Genomic DNA, 26,365 nt, shown 5'->3' on the forward strand with positions numbered 1-26,365 from the left:
GCCGACTCAACTCGGGTCAGCGCAGCCTAAAATCTTATCCGACACCGACTCGGAAAGAAGTGAAGCTTAAGCCTTCGACAGACTATATAAAGGTCAAGCAAAGACAAGCAGTTGTTTTGCACATTCTTGATAATGCATGTTCTCTAATGTATTTCAAGCGAAGCAAAATATATATTGCTTTGGAACATACTACGTTGTTTCTGCTACCTTAGGCACGGAGCTAGTGAAGGTGCCTCGCAGGCATCCTTTAAAATATCAACCAGTGAGTAACTTGCTAAACGTCAAGATGAACAGAAATTCAAGCAAAACTTCAATTGAACACGAATTTGAAATTTTCGTTAAACGCATTTCATTGACATATTACATTGAAATAATACATTTTTTTATAGAACCAGCATGCCTTGCTGAGGCTACAGAAAATGAAAAGTGGATCGTATCAGGGAGTTGGTGTTTTCTCATCAACATAATCACAGCATTAGAATGCTAGCCCATCACTGATCACAATTATCAAGCTTGCAAAGGCAATACGTATGATCTTCCCTAAGATTTCATTCGCTAAGATATCAAATTGAAAAAGTGGATGTTATAGAACAATTTTAGATTGATCACATGAAGTGGTGCTTGTTTTTACTTCTACGCAATTTAGTGGCCGACAAGACTGCCCAATATAATACTTACACTTTCGGCAGTTGTTCTGTACAATTCCACTGGTAGATTATCTTGCTATAATGATAATCTACTGGTAGATTATCTTGCTGTAATAATGTACTGGTAGATTATTTTGCTGTGAAGATAGTCTATCAGTGGATTATCTTGCTGTGAAGATAATCCATTGGTAGATTATCTTGCTGTGAAGACGTTCCATTGGTAGATTATTTTGCTTTGAGGATAATCCACTGGTAGATTACCTTGTTGGGATGGGTATTACTGAGTTTTTTTAAATAAATTTAGTAAAGTTAAGATAAAAGAGTTGGGAAAAAATGCTTGACCGAAAAATGAGACTTACTGTAGAAGAGAAGAATATTGTATCGATTTAGTTCAAATATACAAAGCAAAGTACAACAATGTAAGAAGTCTAACAACATTAGACAAACTATTGATGAAATGTACACTAATATACAGTTTCGTCTTAATAAAAGTATACGAAGAATACAAGCATGTATAGTTCATACACACAGGTAATAATATTTATATAGATATACAGTAGTGTGCAAAATAAACTGAACCCTCTGTAGGAAAACTAATATTCTCATTTACAGCATCGCTATTCATTTTTAATTTAGTCAATAGCCATAAATTATATATTAAATTAATCCTCATTTTTAATGATTTCAAATATGTCAACCAAACAACTGTAAAATTATAATCTTGAATGATGATGTAGGCTAATTGTCAAGTCATACATATACGTGTATATAACTTAAAAAAGTCATATACACATGTGTGACGCGAAACATGCAAATAAAAATGTATATGGCGTAATCATATCTGTACAAATTGTCTCTTCGACCATAAAAAATGAAATTTTCAGAATTGAGCGTACATAACCATTCAAAAACATAATTTTACAACTGCTTGGTTTACATATTTGGAATCAGGAGAAAATGAGGATTCATGTAGAATTTATGGCTATTGAAAGAACCCCCCAACGAGAAACAATGTTGTATATGAGAATTTTAGTATTCCAACTGAGGAGTCTAGTCTACTTCGCACACGGCTGTACTTTTATAAAAGAAGGATCAAGATATCATGCTGTACGAAGTCTTTGCAGTCAGACGAGCATGCGGCCATGCTGCTAGTAAGTATAAAGAGTGAGCTGTCAAGCATCCTCCCTCAATGTACAAAGATACTCTCAGTGATGACCCAGCAACTTAACTACAACAAAAATAACACCAGCTCTGTAATAGATGATAAGATACTAGAAATTTTAATGTGTTACGTTAAACAAAATCATATCCAATTTTTGTAAGGAGAAAATCAGGATTCCATCAATTCTCCTTTGACATTGGGCCAAAGAAAACAAGTTAAAGAAAATATACACAAAACAAAGCCAGAATTTTGACAGTCCTTCAATGTACCTACGTGGTGTTAATAAAAACATGAATCTACTGTACCTAGCATCTCGTTCTGAACCGAAGTACAGTTGTGGAGGAGGAGTCGATGCAGAGGAAACAGGGGACGAGTCAGCACCATGTCTAATCACTCCCATGGCGCGCTTGGGGTCAGGTCCTCCTGCAAAGTACAGGAAGGCTTGCAGGCACTCAAAAAATTAACGGCTGTTGAAGCAAGAGAGATAATAGAAGCAGCACTAGTAAGTGCTGCTTGTGTGTTGTAAGCAGTCGTTTTGGTAAGCATGTCGAAGGATAACATGTTCCCTGTACAACAGGTGTCGTATTACGTAAATCCCTACTTTCATAGGGATTTTACGTAATACGACAACGTAAACTTTACCGGAACGGATTATTTACGTTGTAGGGGCTTCTACTGTACATTGATTAAATAAAAAATGTGCAACAGTTTCCATCGAGAAAAATAAAACTGTTGTTGCGAGGAGTCATCTGAACAAGTGTGACGATAAGAAATATGAAGATCATTAAAATAATTTATACTACAACTCTTCATAGATTTCCCTCCCTTGCTGCCGCTCCCTTGCTGTCGCTCCCTTGCTGCCGCTCCCTTGCTGCCGCTGTGAATGTTGACATTCCGATGACTCGTGTTAATTGCTGTCTACGCAGTAGATCATATATGCATAGTATAATGTACTATATATGATATACGCATAGTGCACTGTACTATATATGATATACGCATAGTACACTGTACTATATATGATATACGCATAGTATACTGTACTATATATGATATACACATAGTACACTGTACTATACTTATATACACATAGTACACTGTACTATACTTATATACACATAGTACACTGTACTATACTAATATACACATAGTACACTGTACTATACTTATATAAGCATGATGCACTCTACTTGATATACACATAGATAGTGTACTACTATACTGTACTTCATAAACATCTATTAGCTGATTCGCCATACAACATCAACAAAAATGTCTCTTGAAATTTAAAAATTTGGCAGTTGATGTGCTCAATACATCAGAATAATGAAGATGTCGAAATACTACTTGCCGAAAACCCTCCCACAACGCCTAAAAGAGAAATGATGCTCACTCTCTCTCTCTGTTCCACATTCTTCCTGTTTGGCAAATGCTTGATATTGTGTGAGTGAAACGAAAATATATAAATATGTGAATCATATTTACTATAAACTTTAATTCATCATACGTAGGGCCTGTATAACCATATAACCCTATAACTACATATATAACTTTAATTCGTTAGCCATGAGTCCTAAGATTGATAATGACATTAAAGGAGGAAGTAAGAATCCTAACCATAAGCGGATCATAACCACTAAATACACTAAAGTTACTGTAGGTAATTATAGTTACAAAATTAATGTACTATTTTGTTAATTTTTAATATGTAGAGAACGAATGTAAAATTTTGATACTTTGTACCAGGAGGTGTTTGCGTTAGATAATTGCTGCATGTTTCTATACACCTCTATATGACATGTTCGCCTTACGATGCCAACACTGGAATATACACCTCTATATGACATGTTCGCCTTACGATGCCAACACTGGAATATACACCTCTATATGACATGTTCGCCTTATGATGCCAACACTGGAATATACACCTCTATATGACATGTTCGCCTTATGATGCCAACACTGGAATGAACTAATCTGGTACGGTGGAGTCCATGGTACTTTATATACACTTGTAGGCAGTAAATAAATGAAATATTAGGCGGTTGTCATATTGTTAGTGCAGATCAACAGTAGGGATTTTAATATGCTGTTCGATTAGCGAATGTTTTTGATGCTTGAGGTGATCTGACTGCCAGGCTGTATCAAGATCGACAAAACTTGATCACTGTTAAAACGTGCAAATGAAAAATAGGTGCCGAAATGACATCACAGTTGTGCGAAGGCTGTCTCTCTCGTTATTCATATCGGCTATTGCGTTCAAGTTGTATTTCCGCAGTCGCCGTACAACTATAGACACCAACTATAGACACCAACTATAGACACCAACTATAGACACCAACTATAGACACCAACTATAGACACCAACTATAGACACCAACTATAGACACCAACTATAGACACCAACCATAGACACCAACTATAGACACCATAATCGCACTTTAGCTTCATCTGAGCGTTTTAAGCGCAATCAACTTTTGACAATTTTAACCTTGAAACATCCAGGAAGTCAAATCACCTCAAACACCAAAAACAATCACAAACGATAGAAAAATACTGATATTTCGTGATGAAACCTACTAAAATTTTGCGTAAGTTCATCTTTAAAAGTTGACCTACAGCAAAATTCACATTATAGTTATTTGGTATCAAAAGATTCACCATGTCTTACTCTGTTGTGTAGTAGGTGCACAATATGTGGAAATGAGATTACAAGCTCTTAAAAGCTCTAAAACGAACAGTTAATCGCCGCCATCACGAAACTGCCGTAGATCGGAATCAGTATATTTCTCTGACATAATCAATCCACTTGGCTATTGTTTGGACACGTGATGTTCACACGTGAATTGAAAGGCCAATAAAAGGCTCAATATAAAACTTCTCGTAACACTAGTTTATGACAAACACTTCGGGTTTATCAGAGCCCTTATCAAATATAGATGCTCGCTAGTTTACACTTTTGTTTCGGCTCGGTCTAATCGTCTAGTCGTAATCTGATCATGTGACCCATACTTCCTGCCAAACAGCGCAAATAATTTCTGCAGCATTTTTCTATCACAAGTGACCAACAGGCTTGTCATGTTTATCAGAGGATGATATGCACTCCTTTGAGCTAAGGTTTAAAAATTAAACGAATTTTTACAGTAAGTTATAAGATATCAGTGCTCAAAATGACAGCATTACGATGATGATGAAATAGACGCGTAAAAGGAATAGACATGGTTTTATTGAATGTGTGAAGTATATTTGTGAAAATATTTCGACGAATGAGGCTGCATGAAAGTGTAAACAAAAGCCATCTTGTTCAACTACGACCCATTTGAACCGTTTTGGAAAGAGATTCTACGGCAGTTTCGTGATGGCGGCGATTGACTGTTCCTTTTTGAACTTAAAAGCTTGTAATCACATTTCCACATATTTTGCACCTACAACACAGCAGAGTATGACAAGGTGACTCTTTTGATACCAAATGACTGTAATGCAAATTTTGTTGCAAGTCAACTTTTAAGATATTCAACTAAGATTCAACTTCGCAGACATTCGAGCATTTGCTATAATATAATACGGCTTGCATTGATAAACAGCTGCACTCAATAGGCTTTGGTTTTCTAGCAATACATATTTGAAGAATTAGGTAAAATGGCTACACATTCATAATTACAGTAGTAATACGATTACTTTTCACAAATATCAGGAATCTCAAAGTTCTTCAAATGCCTTGGATGACACAAGCTGACCCCGTAATATTGCATAGTTTTAAGACTAACTTAGCAAGTTAATCAAAAAGATAGTCTAGCTCTGTAACTATATGGAAAATACAGTACTCGGCATGCATCAATGGCATACGTTACCACATTGGATGCGAGGGCGTCAAACTAGTTCAAATTGTTTCATGAGGACATAACTCATTATCATAATCTATACCAGTAAAATTCAAGTAAGGTCGTGTAAAAAGTGTCGACTGGGCTCTGTCACACCTGTAACGAGCAACTCACCCGCCTCATGAGATCTTTTCTTCGGCATTGTCTCTTTTGGAGTGATAGATGGAGTAGGTGCATGGCCTACCACGACACTTTCATCTGACATCTTAGACAAGATAGCCACTGCTTTTGCCTTTGTTTTCTTGCCAACTTTGAGGGTGCCAGCAACTGCTTTTGGTAATCGAAAGTGGCCTGTAAACAACACATGAGCACACATGAAAGGTAAAGCACGGTCTACACTGTTTCTATATGCAACAGTCTGTACGATAAAAAGTTAAATAACTGCTCTTACATTCTGTCTTGATGTGGTTAGCATTAATAGACTTTGTAGGATTCCTGGCAGCATGACGCGGCTTGAGGATGTCTCGGCACAGCACCTGCAACACAAACTATGCTAGAGATGACAGCACCTGCGACACAAACTATGCTAAAAATGACAGCACCTGCGACACAACAAAAACTCTGTTAGAGATGGCAGCACCTGCAACACAACACGAACTCTGCTAGAGATGACAGCACCTGAAAAACAAACCGTTAAGAAGCACAGCACTCGCAAAACATCCTCAATCAACGATGACGGTGCATGCAAGATATACTCTGTTAGAGAGGACGATGTGCCATGATAGCCCTGATCTCAACATCTAAAACTGTTGGAGAAGATGAAAGGAGATGAGATCTAAAACTGAGAGGAACAGTCTCTAGGGATATATATTATATACTAAAGAACACATACTATATTACATAATATATTACATACTAAAGAACACAACAGCTTGTACAAAGAGCTTACCCTTGACAGACGAGTGAGAGAGGTGGTGATGAGGCAAAAGGCAGTCCTTGTCTTCATAATAGGCTTCGGAGAGCTCGCTCTTACTGAGATGCCGTGAGCGACCATCATGTGACGCGCGAGAGACGCCTTGTGCCGAAATTCTTTCAAGCAGCCTGCAATGCTACACCGGCAGCTTGCTGATCCCATGTCAGCAAGCTGCTTGTACTGAAACAATACAAGCAGCAATGACTAAGCGTAAGACATAAACATATCCAATTGATAGACGAATGAAAAACATAAAAATTTCAGAACAAATATTGTTAGCATCATAACCATAAGAGATCTGTGTCAAGCAATCTAGCGATTGTAGGAATTGGTAGCCCAAGCACAACTGCCAGCTATGAAAGACACATGCACTCGATCCCCTAATCTATATACACGTATATATAAATCTCAAAGTTTGTCTGTCATCTGTCTGTCTGTCGTTCATGTGTTCAGGTGTAATGATTAAAATCTAGAAAAGAAAAATCCGCTTCACACTGGATTTGAACTGGGAACCTTCAGGTCTGCAGATCGGCGTGCTAAACCACTAAGCTGCATCATCCTTGCCATACTATAGAAAAATAGTGCACATACTTATGCAGTGCTCGCGAAAATACTACTGGCTAGCTTGATGTAATGTCTAACATTACACGTAAGATCAAACTGGCTTCACAGCTCTTATAGTAAAGATTGAGACTAGCATAAATTACTAGCTAAGTTACTAGCTAAGTTACTAGCTTAAGTTAGTAAAAATTCATTGGGTAATTATTGTATTACCCGTGCAACGCCGGGCATGCAGCTAGTCAGTTCTATTTTAGCTATAGGATTCTGCACCTGTGCAGTTCTTTCGAGACGACCAGCAGGAGAAGGTCTTTCACTCTCGGTCTTGGCAGAGTTGTTCTTCAGCCCGCCCATGTGCTTCCAGTATGACCAACAGTGGTCACCTGCGAGTGATAAAAAGTGTTTCATTGCAAGGTTGAAACTTCCATCACTGTATGCAAATGCTAGCAATGCATAGCCAAGTAGGAACAGACACAGAATAAGTGAAACTAGTATGCTGTATACTATAATTTCTCACACTGATAAAATAAAATAGGATAAATGCTAGCTAAGCTTGCTTTCAGGGTATGGTCTATCCCTGTAACATCTGCTACAAATGAAAAGGTTTTTAATAAAAGCGGATTCATAATGCATCTAAGGCGAAGTTCTCATTCTGGATCAAACTTTTCAAAATTGTTATTTCTAAGAAATGTAATGGTAACAAGTGAATGATAAAATTAATTGGGACTTATATTGTCTCCATGCCAATAATTTTGTTTATCTTTAATATTTTATGTTCTGTTTACTGTTGCTCACGTGTAAAAATACATTAAATATAACCACAATATCCCTGAATACAGTGTAAGAACAGAAATACATCATTTGTCATCTACTTATTACTATCGTATACAGTATAATTGATAACATTATCGTTCAATCAAATGATGAAATGAAAAGAAGAAATTATGGTACCCTATCATATCTTGTTGAATATCTGTTTTGAATCATTGATGTTTCTGTACGCAATCATTTGTCAAATATTTCCTAATCATTAACGAGTGGTGTGGTATTTGATTTGTGTGCATCATGCAAGTGATTTTATTTATAAGTTATTTGATTCTAATCAAACCAGTTTGTAGCTGATTTGACTCAGCTCAAATAAAAAATGATTTGGACACAGCTCTGATAATTTCTTCCGGTACAAAGTAGTAAGGAAGGTAAGTAAGACAGGTAGGCTCATTGTAGACCGATATGTCTATTGTAGACAGGTAAGTTCATTGTAGACAGATATGTCTATTGTAGACAGATATGTCTATTGTAGACAGATATGTCTATTGTAGACAAGTAAGTTCATTGTAGACAGGATGTGTATTGCAGACAGGTAAGTCTATTGCAGACAGGTAAGACCAGAGCAGACAGGCAAGTCTATAGCAGGTCACTGACCATCATTACACTCAATATTATATTGCTACTTTAATACATAATCATATTTTAATAGAATAGTTTAAGCTCTGTACTCTATATACAAGGGCTTAAATGAAGAACTGGCTCCATATAAGTACAGTGTACCCTCGGGATACGATTTTGATCCATTCAAGGTTGGCATCGTATGCTGGAAAAATCGTATGTAGGGGTATAGAAACCATAGTAATTATATAATGCAAACATCCCCGAGTAAAAACCGTCAAAATTTTATATACATACTGTACATATTAAAAACTAGTAACAAAACAGTATGTTAACCATAGTAACTATAGTTACCTACAGCAACTTTAGTGTATTTAATGGTTATGATCTGCAATAAAATGTAACATAATGTACCGTAGGAAGTTCTTACCTTTAACAAAGATGTACGTAAAACATAAACTTGTAATTCACCTCAAATAAGTTTAGCTTACTAAACACACACACAGATAAAGCTAAGCTTTAGTACATGTATGTATTTGCGATTATTTTACTGAATTTCAACTTTTTATCGCTAAAATTTTATCACTTATCAGTTTCGGTCTTCGATTTCACTGTAACTTTTAGCGGATCTGTTTAAAACTTTTATTAACCTGATTCGACAAGAAAACTCGAATGATCAGTTTTTATAATTGAGTGGATTATTGTTAGCAGGTTAAGAGAAGTTGTCTGACGTGTATGAAAAGACCGCAACTCTAACTTAGCTATTGGAATGTATTGCCGTTTTACAGACAAGAATTGTTGAATTGAGAGAAATCGGTCAAGTCTCTTTCAGGCGTTGCGAAAAGATTTTCGGCAAACAGCATTTTGGCGTCTTTGTTCTTTCGACGTGTGTAATTAGCTCAGAATGCCAAATTCTAAGTCGGGAGACAATTTTGTTCAACTCGTATGGTGAACAAAGACTCGTATGGTGAGGTGAAAAAATCATCATGTTCCACTTCGTAAGGTGAAAAAATCGATCCTGAGGGTGCAATGTACATGGAAATGGACAGTTAGCATGAAAAATTGAATGGATAGCCGCAACTAAACGCATTATCACATGAAAGGCTGACCAAAGAATCCAAATTTAGATCTAGGGTTGGTATAAGTCAGAACATAAAAAGTTATAGCGTATCAAGCAGTGACTAGAATGCATGTTGCGCTGGAGTAGCATTATCCGGTGAAGGCAATACACATGATGCTCTGATCACACCGATGCTCTGATCACACCGATGCTCTAATCACACCGATGCTCTAATCACACCGATGCTCTGATCACACCGATGCTCTGATCACACCGATGCTCTGATCACACCGATGCTCTAATCACACCGATGCTCTAATCACACCGATGCTCTAATCACACCGATGCTCTGATCACACCGATGCTCTAATCACACCGATGCTCTGATCACACCGATGCTCTGATCACACCGATGCTCTAATCACACCGATGCTCTAATCACACCGATGCTCTAATCACACCGATGCTCTGATCACACCGATGCTCTGATCACATCGATGCTCTGATCACACCGATGCTCTGATCACACCGATGCTCTAATCCCACCGATGCTGTAATCACACCGATGCTCTGATCACACCGATGCTTTGATCACACCGATGCTTTGATCACACCGATGCTCTGATCACACCGATGCTCTGATCACACTGATGCTCTGATCACACCTATGCTCTAATCACACCGATGCTTTGATCACACCGATGCTCTGATCACACCGATGATCTGCTACTTGTGTAGCAGAGCGTCTCTGCTACACAAGTAGCAGAGACAACTACTTGTCAGAGACAGCTACAGAGACCAGCATGCTTGTCTCTGCTACTTGTGTAGCACAGACAAGCATGCTGGCCTAATTTAAACATTTTTTGATAATTGTCATAATTTATATGCGTTAAAAGTAATTGTCAACTATTTCTATATTTTATTGTTCATAAAAACTATCTTAATGTCGGTCTTGTCATCTTAAGTAGCCAAAATTAGCCAATGAGATGTGAGTGAGGCAAATGTGGCCAACACCAACATCTTGCACGGACGCCACAGCCAACAGTTGCCAAACAAATTGGTGACAGGTGGTAGAAGAAAAACGAAAAGGACAAAGAATGATTAGCCACTCACAAAGTCTGTACTGGAGTTGAAGAGCTCCCCATGCATACCAAGCATCTGCTCTCTCTGTGCTGCAACCTTGGCACGGCCGACCACCCATCTGGCTCTCTGTCAACTTGCCCGAGATGAGATTCGGATTGGGCTTATTATAGCTCGGAATGTAGACCTGTTTTAGTTTGCTCTCATTTTCGGCAGCCTTTACACGTTTCTGCAAGTCGTAAAACCATGCAATCATTCCATATTTGTACAGAGGGAACTATCAAATTTCATCATCTCTGCAAAGCGTAAAGCTATCAAAATATAGAGCTACGAAAGCACCTCCTAACATTTCTGCAAGCTCCACACATATACACACAGATGTGTCTCTTCATTTCTAGTATCTGTCGCTTCCTAAGATAAAGCTGCTATTAGGCAGACACAGATTGAGTTCAATTAAAGATGGACTTGCACAAAATTTTAGTAGGTTTTATCAGAAAGTATCAGTACTTTTCTATCATTTGTGATTGTTTTTGATATTTGGAGTGATCGTTTTAACTGCAAACAAGTTTTATCGATTTCAATCTAAAACATCATGGCAGTAAGATCCCCTCAAACATCAAAAATAATTGCAATTGTTAAAAAAATACCAACACATTTTTACAAAATCTATCAAAAGTTTTGTGCATGTTCATCTTTACCGGTTCAACTGCCATCTCCTTGGTTTTACCCTTTCAGACAGAGGGCGTTGCATGTAGCCAGGATTGAGCCTGAAAACCAAGGACTCTGGTGTTAACTGCGTGTAACAAGGCCAGAAGTTATCTGACCTGCTATTTCAAGGCCCTGTCAACTCTGAGGTCTTATGCAAGATGGTGGGAGGTAGTACAACTTTAGTGTTTGATTTCAAAGAAAAAATTAGCCAATATTGAATACCAAACAACAATATTTAATGTGTGTTCAATATATTATTCAATATTCTTGTTCAGACTTTGTGATGTTAACCCTTTTGCGGGCATAGCGACATTATTGTCGTTTAGCGATACTGACGCTGATGGGCAGAGCAACTACTATGTCGCCGCACAAATGTTTTTTATAAATTGATTTCTGGTTAACTTATTGCCTTTTTTTGTTTAATTTTTTTTACCAATAGTGAGCTACAATAGATTGGTCTCTGTTAACAACCCAAAAATGAGCTGTTCTGAGAAAAAAAATGATCGTTTTTGCAATACTAAACGAACAAAAAATCTGAAATAAAAACGTCTTTAAATAAAATTGGGAATGTTTTTGTAGCTTGTTTCTGCTTTTAGTTCTGCTTTGTGAATGTTTTTCCAGAGTGCAACAACTTTCTTTTACTATCATGGCGTCCTCCAAAGGCTATAGGCCAAGGCTATAGAAAAACAAGAATAAGCACATGGTGTCAAGACTGCGGTCTAGGCCTCTGCAAGGGCAAATGCTTCTAAAAGTACCATAGCTAGAAAAACAATTATATGAAAAATTGACTTGAAACATGTTTATTTGTATTTACCTGTATCATAAAACATAATACATATATATACAATATCATAAATAAGAATGTATCAATGATATTTAAAAAATCGATTTGTGAAAAATTAATTTGCCCAAGGGGTCTCAAATAGCCCAAAAAACCTCGCATGCGAAAGGGTTAATCCTTCAGTTTTTTATTAGCTACTAGACGAATGACTCACGTTGCCTGAGTGATAAAAAAATTTTTTGGACAGAAAATCAACATTTATTTACCATCTAACTTCTAAGTAAAGATGTTTGTTTATTTCTGTGTGTGCTAGAAGTTTAATTAAGTTTATGTTATATGTACATATATTTATAGCATTCTGGGGAAGTCTGGGTGCATATTTTCTAGTAAAATTTTTCTTCTAGTAAATTAGTTCAAGCGTGAACGCTGAAGGGTGGGTATTTTTACCAATTGCCATTAAATATTGGCAGGTGTAATAAGTATGCACACAATTAATACAATGTGGCTTAATGGTTAGCTCGCCTGTCTGCAGAACTGGAGGTTCTGAGTTCAATTCTAGTGCAAAGGTGATTTTTCACTCTCAAAACTTCATCGGTATAACTGGGGGTCGGGATTTAACTGGGGATGTTCGGACCAAACACTGAGATATATATTATATAAACCAAGAAGCATTCCGCACTGATTTATCCCCATAATGCCATCAGGGACTTCAAAGCCACCAATTTATAAACCATTCTGTTAAACAATGGCTAATAGCAGTTGTTGTTACAACCACAATATCACTATAAAACCCATATTAGTCATAATCTCATAATACCAATAGTATCCGGGTTTAATATGAATGTTAACTGATGAAGGCGTGACAGAAACTATAGCAATTCGATACTACCTGCAGTTTTATTTAGACAGAAATGCTGGTCAGCATAGTGCACTGCACGTAGTACATTGTAATTATCCATTTTATTGCAGATCATAACCACTAAATAAACTAAAATTACTGTAAGTAACTATAGTTACTAAAGTGAACATACTATTTTAGACCCTACAGGATGAAAATATTCGTTGGTTGAAAAAATTTGCGATTTCGCGAACAGTCATTTCCGCGAATTATTAAATTTCGTGAATAATTAGTTCTATTTTTAATCACAAGGGAGAATAACTACTGCATCAAATTAAAAACTAGCCGCTAGGCTGGTTTTTAGTATAAATACTAAACGTAGTTGAGTTCCAAAACATTTTTAAAATCATTGCCTGGGCTTTGAGCTAACACCGTCGCCAATGCATCACATTTATTTACAAAATTATTCAAGGTTGTCACAAGATATGCAGAATGGCGTCATCGCAAAAATAGCCGCTAGGCAGAAGTACTAAAAATAGCCGAGTTCCAAAACTTCTTTAAAATCATCACCCGGCTTCGAGTTTTATTGCTATTGCATCAAACTTTACAAAATTATTCAAGATTTTTACAAGTTATTCTGCATGGCTTCGTCATCGCAAAAATGCTCTCCTAGTCTTTTTATATTAAAATCAACTCCATCAATCTCTAATACCGAAGTTGAGGACGATCATGATTCTGATCTGGACATTATGGTATGTATTTGATTTGCAGTGCAGATACGTTTTTCCATAATTAACTGCATTAGTTGATTCTTTTGTTTAAAAACTGATCGCTTTCATTAAATACCTCAGCTATTGTTTTTGTACTTCTGTAACACTTATTAATATTTTTTCTTTTTTTTGTGTTTACTGCAGATTGAGAATGAAACAACCTACTCCGATTACGAAAACTAGAGACAAGTAGTAATATTCATCAAGGCAGGAATATTGGCAGAGAAGCAACCAGTCAACCTAGACCCCCTTCATCGACAACAACTCCTTGATATCGCTGCAGCAAACATGATTAAATTATATATTTTATTTCATGTATAGATATATCATAATTTATTACAAACTTGAGTGTACAATTAAAATATTTCAAACACAAATAAAATTTTACAAACGATGAATGGAGTAAATATAAACAGTTCAGTCCATATGGCGGTTGTCTAGCAATAAAATTAAACTGGTACTCTTGATAAGTGAATACTAGCGTGTAATGGTGCTCTCAGACTAGTTATGTTGGTAATAGCAGCTCTGTCGCTGTCACTGTCTTGGGTAGATGTTAAAGGCGATTCTTTCACTACTACATGACTGGTAAGGAAGTTATCATCAGAACTCTCCTCGTGGCTTACTATCTCAAAGTTCTGCCGGTTGGCCAAAGATTTGTGCTCGTAAAGGCGATTTTTTTCTTTTTTAAAACAGATATATTCTCCTCGTTAGCGGTTGCGGTCATTTCTACCGCAATTTCAAGACCTCCCTGAATGATTGGTGATCTTCTAAGAATGACATCTACCACCCTTGCAATCATTGTGCTTCTGTGTATGATGAAAAATCTCTCTCGCACACAAACAAATAATGAAGCGGTAGGGATGGAAAAAATAAATATTGCGTTTTACCAAAGAACCAAAGTAAAATTCAACTAATTTAATAAATGTGAAAAACTCATTACTTACCACAAATTGTTGGTTCATCAAAGGCCTCCAAATCTATGAATATTCGTGAAAATCTCTGAACGCAGCAAAAAATTTATAGCTTAGCACGGTCGACCCGTACGTGTAGTTGTAAGCTAAATAAAAAACGAAACACGCAATGTGCGCATGCGTAGGGTTAACTCTATTGCTAGATATAATAGAGTTAACTCTTCATAGAGAGTGACAGTTTTCAGCCGCGAATAAATTAGTCCGCGAATATGCATGAAATGGCAATTTTTGCGAAATATAACTCCGTGAATAAATTCATCCTGTAGGGTAACTAATTTTTATTATGCACAACACAGCAAGTATATAAAATATGGATGTTTTTACCAGGGAGTGTTTGCATTAAATTGCTATTATGGTTTTCTATACGACATTTTTGCCTTACGATGCTAACATCGAAACAAATTAATTTCGTATGGCAGGAGTGCACTGTAGGTTGGCCTGTGTTACGGAACCAAGTCCATCAACAACTTTGGCTGAATACCAGATATCCAATCGTGTATTATTCAGTTATTGATCACCTCTCTATGTTTTCACAATATTTGTTAAAACGTTTTTATCTCGCCTTTGTTTGTAGTAAAGAGTTTGAGGAATGGCATCTACTGGTATAGTTATTAAACTGATGGCGCAACCACAAATGTTATGCCATGTCATACAATTAGGTTTTTCAAATATAGTTAGTATAGGTACAGATCTAATCTGCTATTTAAAAGAATTGGATTTGTAAAATAAAGAATTTCGATTTTTGATGATTCCGAAACGAAACCCGGCTTGAAAGAGAAGGATGAACAACAGTCGCCAGTGGTTAACTGGCTCCAAAAGTTTGATCTGTCTATTCAGCTAGTAGCGATAGATGCTAGTCATACTAGACCAACCTGCTGCACATAGCGGTCTGTAGTCTTCCACATGTAGTAATACTCTATGACACACTTGAGAGTTTTCCAAGGCAGAAAGTCTTGTCGAATGTCGACAAAGTCTTTCCCATACTTTTCTAAAGCCTCTTCAAAAAGATTAGCCTCTGCAGCTGACCATTCTTCCATCTCATCACGACAGAGCACAGGGCCCCCCGCCCCGACGAGGTTAAGAGTGGCCTTAGTCAGGTCATACTCGTGTTCGTGTAATGAGTCCATGGCATGGAACTAAAAATGCAAAGCAGCCTAAAATTAAGTGAGACTCCTGGAAAAATAGCCTTAGAATCTCTTGGGGATAACGAAGGTGAACGTCACCGGTGAGGTCACTTCTACTGCCTCAGAGAGTAACTAGAAATAGATTAGTACATAACACTAACCAGAAATCAATTTTATATAACATTACATTAACATGATAAGGATGCCGCAGGAGATACCAGCAGTTACAATAGCAATAACATATCTGTCAGATAAACAGCATGAAGTAAGCTCTATGGCTGCATACCTAGCGTAAATAGGTATGAACCCAATCTGAGAGACTATCTTACAAACTTGTACACAGACAAATGATGTGTGACTCACAAGGGTGATATCTCTACTCGCTGCTGCTGCACTCATGTGAAGACTAGGCTGCCTCACGGTACTCGTACAGTCAAGGGCGCGGCCAAATGTCCCGACTGATCTCGCAAGCACAAGAAACTGGTCTATCTGCTGATCTTCTAGTTTGTGATCAGGCTGATAAACTAGCTCCTCCAAGTCTGCAAGATCTCTGTTGTCATCCTCACCTAAATCATCACAAATTAAATACAGCATTTACAGAATGATCTAGAGCAGCTGTGACCAACCTACGGCCCACGGGCCACATCCAGCCCACGAAACTGCCTCATGCGGACCGCTCTTATGCAGTGCATTGCAGACAAATTATGGTTATAAGATGCAAATAACTTTTAAAAGGGAAAAAAGGTACTGTCATGTTGCCACAAAGTCTCCCTTTACTTAATATTTTCCAAAAGTCAGAGAAAATATTATTTAATCCTCTTTTCTTTTTCTCTCGCGCTAATGGGACCCTGTATGTCCACCCCCTGTGCTGACTGTGCTAATAAGACCCCCTATGTCCACGCGCTGTGCTGACTGCGCTAATGGGACTCTCTATGTCCACCCATTGTGCTGGCTGCACTAATGGGACCATCTATGTCCAAACACTGTGCTGGCTGCGCTAATGGGAACCTCTATGTCCACCCACTGTGCTGACTGCGCTAATGGGGCCCTCTATGTCCACCCACTGTGCTGGCTGCACTAATGGGACCCTCTATGTCCATCCACTGTGCTGGCTGCGCTAATGGAACCCTATGTTCATACACAGCACTGAGTGCGCTAATGGGACCCTCTATGTCCACCCACTGCGCTGGTTTTCACTAAGCATCTCTGGGGCAGAATTTTTTGGATAAGATGAGTCAAAATCGAAGTGGACATTACAAGCTGTTCAGGTTATTCATGTGACATCAAAAACCATGTTACAGCTCAGGCTTATATTGCGCAAATATGCCTTAAAGGTTGACTTGCAACAAAATTCAAATTACAGTTATTTGGTACCAAAAGATTCACCATGTCTTACTCTGCTGTGTTGTGGGTGCAAAATATGTGAAAATGTGATTACAAGCTCTAAAAAGCTAAAAAACAAACAGTTAATTGCAGCCATCACGAAAACGCCGTAGATTGGAATCTCTTTATTCGACGACGTACTAGAACATTGTGGTTATTGTTTTTGATCACATGAAGTTAAAGGCCAATAAAAGGCCCAATATAAAACGTCTCGTAGCACTAGTTTATGACAAACACTTCGTGTTCTACCAGAAAGCCCGTATCAAATATAGATGCTCGCTACTTTACAGTTTTGTTTCGGCTTGGTCTAATAGTCTAGTCGTGATCTGATCATGTGACCCACACTTCCTGCCAAACAGTGGGAATAATTTATGCAGCATTTTTCGACTATCACGGGTGACCAACAGGCTCGTCATGTTTATCAGAGGATGATATGCACTCCTTCGAGCTAAGGCAAAAAAATTAAACGACTTTTTATGGTAGGCTTTGAGATATCAGTGCTCAAAGTGACAGCATTACAATGATGATAAAATAGACGTGTAAGGGCAATAGTCATGGTTTTATTGAATGCGCGAAGTATATTTGTGAAAATATTTCGACGAATGAGGTTGCATGAGAGTGTAAACAGAAGTTATCGTGTTCAACTACGTCCCATTTGAGCCGTTTTGGAAAGGGATTCCAATCTACGGCGTTTTCATGATGGCTGCGATTAACTGTTCATTTTTGAGCTTTTTAGAGCTTGTAATTACATTTCCACATATTTTGCACCCACAACACAGCAGAGCAAGACATGGTGAATCTTTAGATACCAAATAACTGTAATTTGAATTTTGTTGGAAGTCAACCTGTAACATTTGGCATGCATGTTGGGCTGCATGATTTACCCGACCTGATCAAGCGAAGTAGTTGCCTCACTAGAGGGTAACTAAAAGACTATAATGACAATGTAGAGTAAAAATACTTCCAGAATATTCTAGGCAAGTCTGTGGTGCAAAGGAAAGTTGTAACAAGCAAACTCTACAGGTATATTTGAAGAGGTACGCTGTAAAAGGAAATACACTGTACTACCTTCTGCGAGCAACGCAGTAATTTGTGACTGGTAACCGGTGCCGACTCTGATCTCCCCTTTGTCTGCCAACAGTGTCTTAACCTGAGGATCGTATACTAGTGAGTAGTAGAAGCTATGCTGCAAAAAAATCAGGAATTAATTATGTAATGACTGTTCATAGATGGAACAGGACGAGTTGGAGTAAAACGACTCCTGCATGCATGCACTCTATGGAACTGCATTTGTACAACTACCAGGTCTCAGTTTCATCATGTCAAAGGCAAGTTTCAGAGATACAAACAACGCTAAGTTCTTTTCTGCCTCAATCACCAAATAGTCAAAAAATAATTGGTTTCGAGCAATATATAATAACAATATATAATAATAGCCATCAATGGAGACAAATGTTTCTCTAAAAATAAAACCTCGCAGACTTCGAGCTGAATGGATGTGAAGAGAGTCTTTTTGTTATAACGAGTCAACATGACTCAGATGAATTGAGAAAATTTATTTTACCTTTTGATGTACAAGGTATATCGACAAAAGTCGAGGTGAATGAAACATGTAGGCTTACCTCTCGGCCGATGTATGCGCGAGCGCTCTCGGTTTCATTGAGCAACGTCACACTGCACTTGCCCCTGATATGTGTGGCTGGAACTGTCTCCACCTGTCTAGAAAGAAATAACTCTAGGTGTCGCTGTAAATGCCTTTCCTGGTCATTAAGCTCTTTGAAGCCCTCAATCGACTCCTGTTGCTCCTCCTCTATGCTTGCTAATAACAACAAATACAGCAATGACATCAGGAATCCCTGCACCTCTAGCTTAACAAAAGCATTCTACCAATTGGGTAAAACACGCTTGATGCCGAACAGTGTGTATAGATTACAATTCCATTAAAACAACTAATTACTTGAAAAGCTTGTACTACGAGCTTTGGTCCAAAAGTAGCAAACATACATTTGAAAGAATAGAACCTGGACTAGTAGAAGTGTTACAAGCACTGCTTCATCAGCGGCTGTAAAGCTTTACGATTCAAAAATAGTTTCAAGTTCCTAAAAACAGAGTGAGCTAAATATGGCAATGCTACGATTGGTATGAAAGCAAGTCTTGAGCAGGCGTAAAGTAGTTGTTGGTGTGTACCAACCTTGGTGTTTGTCAGCTAATTGAGTGAGAGTCGTAGGTAAATCTCGTCGTCTGAAATAGCACATGACCTTGGCCTCTACATTTCCTGTTGGCGTCTAAAGACAAGTAACGCAATGCAGAAAAATAAATAACTCTTACAAAACAGTAGCAGACCAAAATCCTATTCGACTTATAGTCTAAGAAAAATTTATTTGTGCGCAACTAAAGTTATGCACTAAAATCAGTCAAATGGTAATTTTAATTTGTCCAATTTCCACACAATAGTTTTATAGTGACAACCAATAAAAGTAGATCAGTTTTATATGACGACAACACACAGCCAGCAACAGCACCTTCAACCTTGGCATCTCCTCACGGTATGCAAACATCAAATACGAGGCATTCAAAATAAAAGCCACTTTCAAGCGAATAACTTTTAAGTCGTGGAGCACAGAAGAATTACTGAAGATAAAATTACTGAAGATAACTGTTGATTGTACCAGAGAACTATTGTGAATGGTGCTGAGATGGTACCCTTGACCACATAGGAACTACTGAACATATAGTGATGTGCAAAATAAACTGGTCCCATTTGTTGGAAAACTAAGATTCTCATTTACAACGTTGTTACTCCAATGTTGATTTAGTGAATTTAGTCAATAGCAATATATAACTTATTAACCCTTTCGCGGGCGAATTTTCAAAACTAAATCAGACTCCCATGGGCGAATTAATTTTCCAAAAAATCAATTTTTTTAAAAGGTTCATACAATTTTCCTTGTGTTATTATGTGCATATATCTATGTTTAAAAGTGCATATGTATACATGTATATGTCCATAGGCATATATATATATATATATAAATATATATTATAAACAAATAAAAATGTATAACAGAAAATATATGCTTTTCATAATAATTGTCTATTTACGAATGATATTTTCGAAAGCATTCTCCTTTACAAAGGCCCACATCACAGTCTTTGCACCATGTACTTATTCGTGTAACAAAGAGCTCCCACAAAGATGTACTTCCTGGATTGACAGGCTCAAAAAACTTTTCAAAATACTCTACTGGTTGAGCATCTACTGGAGTAAATACTGGGCCTGTCACTGCTATAAACTGCTGAATTGTAGGAGATTCATCTCTGTTTATGTTGGTTATATTCTTCCAGGCACTGGCATCACTCCTACTCACATCCTCATCATTACTGCTACCAGCCTTTTCATCACTATCACTTCCAGATGTAAAGTCATTCCAATCACAATCCTAATCTGATTCACTGTCATCTCTTGCTACTAAATCTAAAAAGTCACTGTCAGCTCTGAATCTCTTAGTAATTTCGGTACTAGTAGTTGCTTTATTAGAATAATCTCGGGAGGTTCTTTTAGAAGTCGCCATGATGGTAAACTAAAGTCAAACTCTCAAAAAATTCGGTAAATAAAAGCTAAAACCGAAGCAAGAAAAATAAAAGTTGATAAATTATTTAGAACAATTTTCTAATTTTTTTCGAAAGTTTATTTATTCATCACTGCTAAAAACGATCGTTTTTTTTTCAACCTTAAAGTCAATTTTGAGGCTAACCGAAACTACTATATCGTAGCTTGCTATTGGTAAAAAAGTAAACAACAAACGGCATTTAGCTAACCAGAAACTGCAATAATAAAATACGTTACCGAAACAACAAAAACGTCGCACTGCCCATTAGCAGCCGTATCGCAAAGCGACAAAAACGTCGCTCTGCCAGCGAAAGAGTTATATTATTCGTCATTTTGTACCAACTTAAAATATGTAAAACAAACAGTTGTAACATTGTTTTTGAATGATGATATAGGTTCAATTCTGAACACTTCATGTTTTTAATGGTTGACGATAACAATCTGTACAGATATAATCACACCACATGTTTCTATTTGTGGTTGAAGATAACAATCTGTACAGATATGATCACACCACATGTTTCTATTTGTGGTTGAAGATAACAATCTGTACAGATATGATCACACCACATGTTTTTAATGGTTGACGATAACAATCTGTACAGATATGATCACACCACATGTTTTTATTTGTGGTTGAAGATAACCATCTGTACAGATATAATCACACCACATATGTTTTTATTTGCTCGTTTCAAGTCATATGGTTTGAAAAACCTTTTGAACAGCCCTAGGTGGTCTTGAAAAAGGCCATTGGGTTAATATGAAGGTAAACTCTTGGTTAATATTTGGATTGGTTAATATTTGGATGGCCAGTTTTTGTTCTTGAGAAGCTCGACACCTTCTGGGCATGCTAGCATCTCGTCACCTTCTGGGCATGCTAGCAGCTCGACACCTTCTGGGCATGCTAGCAGCTCGACATCTTCTGGGCATGCTAGCAGCTCGACACCTTCTGGGCATGCTAGCAGCTCGACACCTCCTGGGCATGCTAGCAACTTGACACCTTCTGGACATGCTAGCAGCTCGACACCTTCTGAACATGTTAGCAGCTCGACACCTTCTGAGCGCGCTAGCAGCTCGACACCTTCTGAGCATGCTAGCGCCTGAACACCTTCTGAGCATGCTAGCGGCTGAACACCTTCTGAGCATGCTAGCAGCTCGACACCTTCTAAGCATGCTAGCAGCACATTTTCAAGCCTTTCTGTAGTGATGAATTGGTACCATGTAGCAATAACTTTGGTGATGAGTGCTGTTTTGTCTTTTGGCTTGTATCTGGTTATTTGTCGACCCACTCAACGACAACAGTTCTCAATTGGGTTCAGATCATGGCTCTGAGCTGGCCGACTGCCCATTTCTTCACATTTTCGGCATGATGTCAAAGTAAGCTATCATCTTGAAACCATCAACAATTCATTCCAAGGTGTCTGATTTTTGGCATCAGCTTCTTTTCTAGAACTTTGATGCATTTGTCTGCATCCATCATGCCATTAACAACTGTCATGCAGCGTATATCTTTCGGAGACAGACCATTACAGAAGAAGGGTACTTAATTGTAGGCAAGAGGCATTGTGGACTGAACTCTTCACCAGGTTTTCTTCGCACATAATTATTACTAGTAACTTTGGATTATGAATATTGATTTGTCAATAATTACAACTGTCGCCAACTGTTCTGTTGTACATTCAAGAAGTTTTCAAGTCTATCAAATTATCTTCTTGCGATGTGCTTCTATAAGCAACGGCTTTCTGCGAGCTTTGCAACCACGCAAACCACTAGCTATCAGTCTTTTTCTTACAGTTGATGTAAAAATATCAACTTTAGTTGACACTTGCCATTCTTTTTTCCAATTGTGTTTAGCTGCCAGTTTGTCAATTATGCTCTAATAAACTTTCGATCATCTCACACAGAGCTGGCTCTTTTACATCTTCCTTACATTTATTTCACTGACCCCATGTCCTTATATCGTTTAGTTGCACCAACACCAATGTTTGAGCATTTAGCGTCCTTGGCTATTGCAGAGTTCGATTGTCCTTGTTTGTACAGGTATAAAGTAACCAAGAACTGCTGATCACTGATTCTCGCTATCTTGAAACTGATCATTAGTTTTTTGTCTTATAACATTTTTTTTTGGCATAACATATTTAATAATGCCTACAAGACTAGACTTCACAAACAAAGGATTTACATATGTAAAGTTCAGAAACAAGAAATCATCTCATGAAACCTGGGGATTTGTAATCCATCCAATTTTACTATTTTGGTTTGAGAAACTATGCCTCATCCGATTTGGGTGCATCCTACACATTATTTGATAGGATATTCTGAATCTGGACAAGATTTTGAACCTAGTGGTATACAATTTGTATGTTTGCTAGTAACAAAGAGAAGAACAACAAATTATAAATAAGTATGAGAAATTTGTACAATGAACAAAGATTCCGTTTATTTTGCACACCACTATAGTGCATTGATGGTAGACTTCAACACAGAACACCATTTGAAGGTAGTACCGTCATGAACACAGAAGAACTACTGAAGATCTACTGAACTACTGAAAAAATCTTAAGGACTATGTTAGGATCTAAAACAAATTTGCATGCCCTCCCAAGCAGTTTAAGCGGTGGTAAAATTCACAGCATTTATTAAACGATTTTAGAAATGTTTAGGTTTCAATACAGCTTTTAGAATAGCCAGGTCAAGCTCATGAAGATCAATCTACCAATACAACTTTTTCAGAAGAATCTGCCTTATTATCCCTTCTATACTAGTTAGGTCGGTTATTCAAACTCAATTTTGTTAAACAAGCTTTTCTATATTTGTCTAAGCTAATCCTTTCTTTCTAGGAACAGTCAAAGTATAATATACAACAAACGTAAACCTCAAGACGTAAACCTCAACAATATGTTTTCTATGTAAATACTTTTCTACTTATAGATGCGAGACTGAGAGAGCAAAAATAATCGTGCCAAATGACAGAGTGGAAAGTTACAGTTCACTCTCACCTTGTTGAGCTCTTCAATCCGCCGGATTTGGTATGGCTGAGAAGATGATGTCTCAAAATAAACATGATCTACAAAATAATATTTCTGTGTTATGCCTATTCAGCTGACGCCAGCTACCTTTTCCTATTTTCAACTACTACTTTAAGACCTTCGTTTGTGGCTGAGGACTTTTGTCACAAAATGTAGGTATGTGGCACGCATTTCATACTGCAACTTGTTCAGGTAATAATGGAGAAATGCAATTAAGCCAACAAACTTTGTGATGAGTTAACTTAGCAATTTTTCTCACCAGCATTATATCACTAAACTAGTGTTTAAAGTTTCTGTAAATTATATATTGTAGTAGAATATTGCAGATAAGCATGAATAGATAAATATGTGAAGTAAATTAAAAAATATATATCAGTTATGAATCAAAATTGTAATAAAAACAGCAAAAATAACACCACTATGTACATCTATAACAATTCAATAAAAAGTAAGAACTTTGTACTAAAAGAAATCAGATTTTTCCAATGTTACAGTGAGAACAAAAGTTATGAGAATACATATGACTAGTATTTATTGTACCAAGAAAATCAATTGAATTTCTTATCAAATGAAGGGAATTACATACAACAGAATGAGTGATATGTCAACAAGTTGGAATTCAAAAGATATGGCAAGGCTTAACAATCAATAGCTTAAAAAGCATAAACTTGATGTTCCATTGTTACAGCAGCCAGGAGCTATCAATATATAGAGGAGAAAATCATTCCTCTGTGAGGATACAAGCCACAAGTACATCATTAGAGCAACAGGTAGATCATTATATTGAGTATCATCTGAGAACTGAGGGAGAACATAAGTCTTGTAAATAAGTTTTAATTTTATTTGATGTAATCAATAAGCAGAACCTACTTTTACAGAAAGCAGCAATAATCCTACCATGCCTACACTGCACATAAAACAGTACAAAGGCTAGCTTTACAGTGATAATGACCAAATCAAAATTAGAAGTTGGACAGCATTAGGTATAAAACGCCACGGACCTGCCTGTTTCAAAGTAACATACATTTGAAGACATAGTAGCATCATATAAATAACCAATAAACACAGCTACCAGTAAATGCGCTGAAAAACTATTGGGAAATATGTTTGTAGTTTAAGTTACTCTATCGCAACGTGTTCAACAAAAATAATATGCCGTTTGTAGTGAGGTGCTTAGACTGATGATCTGCAATAGTGTGTGCCTGAATAAACAATGAAACTTTAGGCACAGACAAAGAATATGTGCATCTGACGATATTCGAGGTAATAGCAAAATAGAAAACTTGATATTGAGCAGTGACTTCTTTCAAGGGCAATAAACTATATATAGCCTACATCATCTGATACATTATTTGTATTTTGTAATAGTTGGCTACCAAACAGATAAACATCTAAACGATACCGGCCAAATGAAGATACACATTCTAGTGAACAAGACAATTTACAACACTTTTAGTAAATCATATCAAATACAACAAAAAGGCAAGGATGCAGCAGATCGGTATTTGCAAGCTCCATGTCTAAGGAAGGGGTCTCATAAAGCGCATATGTATATCAATATGCAGTATATAGACTGCAAATTATTTATCTATAACTATAGCTCACCTCCAACTCGGTACATGTTAGCAGACATTGTATGATGTTTAAAAATATATATAAGAATTGTCCGTATTGTTTTTAAAGCATACGGGCGCTAATTGCGGTTCTTTCTTCGGACCAAGCACCTTGATGACGTAGGCACCAATCCTAACCCTAGCTCGAAGACTATAAAAGAATCATAATTATTAAGATCACAGAATAAAGCATAAACTGAGAGCTTAGGCTATTTAAAAGTATTCGCCGTGTGAGTTTTCGCTTTTAGTATTTTGTTGATAAGCTAACTCCAGTAATTGTGTCAAAACAGCTCAATAGCGACAATTAAAATATAGATTAGTTAAGTCGTGACAATGGGTGCAATGATACACCAATCAGAATTTTTTATACATATGCTGAACTTAATCACCTAACAATAAATTCCTTTGTAATATGTAGTGCGTAAGTTTGGGCATATCAAACAGCCATGAATTTTTGGGCAATTTTCGCATACCCCTGAACCAAATCATTAAAGGTTGACTTGCAACAAAATTCACATTACCGTTATTTGATATGAAAATATTCACCATGTTTTACTCTGCTGTGTTGTAGGTGCAAAATATGTGGAAAGGTGATTACAAGCTTTTAAAAGCTCATAAACAAACAGAAAATCGCAGCCACACGAGACCGCCGTAGTTTGGATTCCCTTTCCAAAACGGCTCAAATATGATGTAGTTGTGAGAGATGGTTTCTGTTTACACTTTCTTGCAACCTTATTCATCAAAATATTTTCACAAATATACTTCACGCATTCAATAAAACCATGTCTATTGTTCTTACGCGTCGATTTTATCGTCATCGTAATGCTGTCACTTTTAACACTGATATT

At 37.2% G+C, this 26,365-nt stretch overlaps 1 protein-coding gene across 1 annotated transcript; it reads right to left on the reverse strand.

The window, feature by feature from the left end:
• Positions 1–1,015: 1,015 nt before the first annotated feature.
• Positions 1,016–25,644, reverse strand: LOC137401211 (metastasis-associated protein MTA3-like). The gene is made up of 14 exons (XM_068087610.1): positions 25,510–25,644; positions 23,875–23,942; positions 19,454–19,547; positions 18,885–19,081; positions 18,331–18,448; positions 16,243–16,445; positions 15,628–15,891; positions 10,721–10,916; positions 7,378–7,544; positions 6,580–6,783; positions 6,082–6,166; positions 5,805–5,981; positions 2,115–2,232; positions 1,016–1,875 (listed from the first exon to the last, which is right to left on the reverse strand). Exons 1-14 carry the CDS (start codon positions 25,535–25,537, stop codon positions 1,872–1,874), a joined length of 1,923 nt encoding a protein of 640 aa, XP_067943711.1. The 5' UTR covers positions 25,538–25,644; the 3' UTR covers positions 1,016–1,871.
• Between the last annotated feature and the right edge of the window lie 721 nt (positions 25,645–26,365).

Source organism: Watersipora subatra, chromosome 7 (genome assembly GCF_963576615.1).
Source record: "Watersipora subatra chromosome 7, tzWatSuba1.1, whole genome shotgun sequence".
Lineage (NCBI taxonomy): Eukaryota > Metazoa > Bryozoa > Gymnolaemata > Cheilostomatida > Watersiporidae > Watersipora > Watersipora subatra.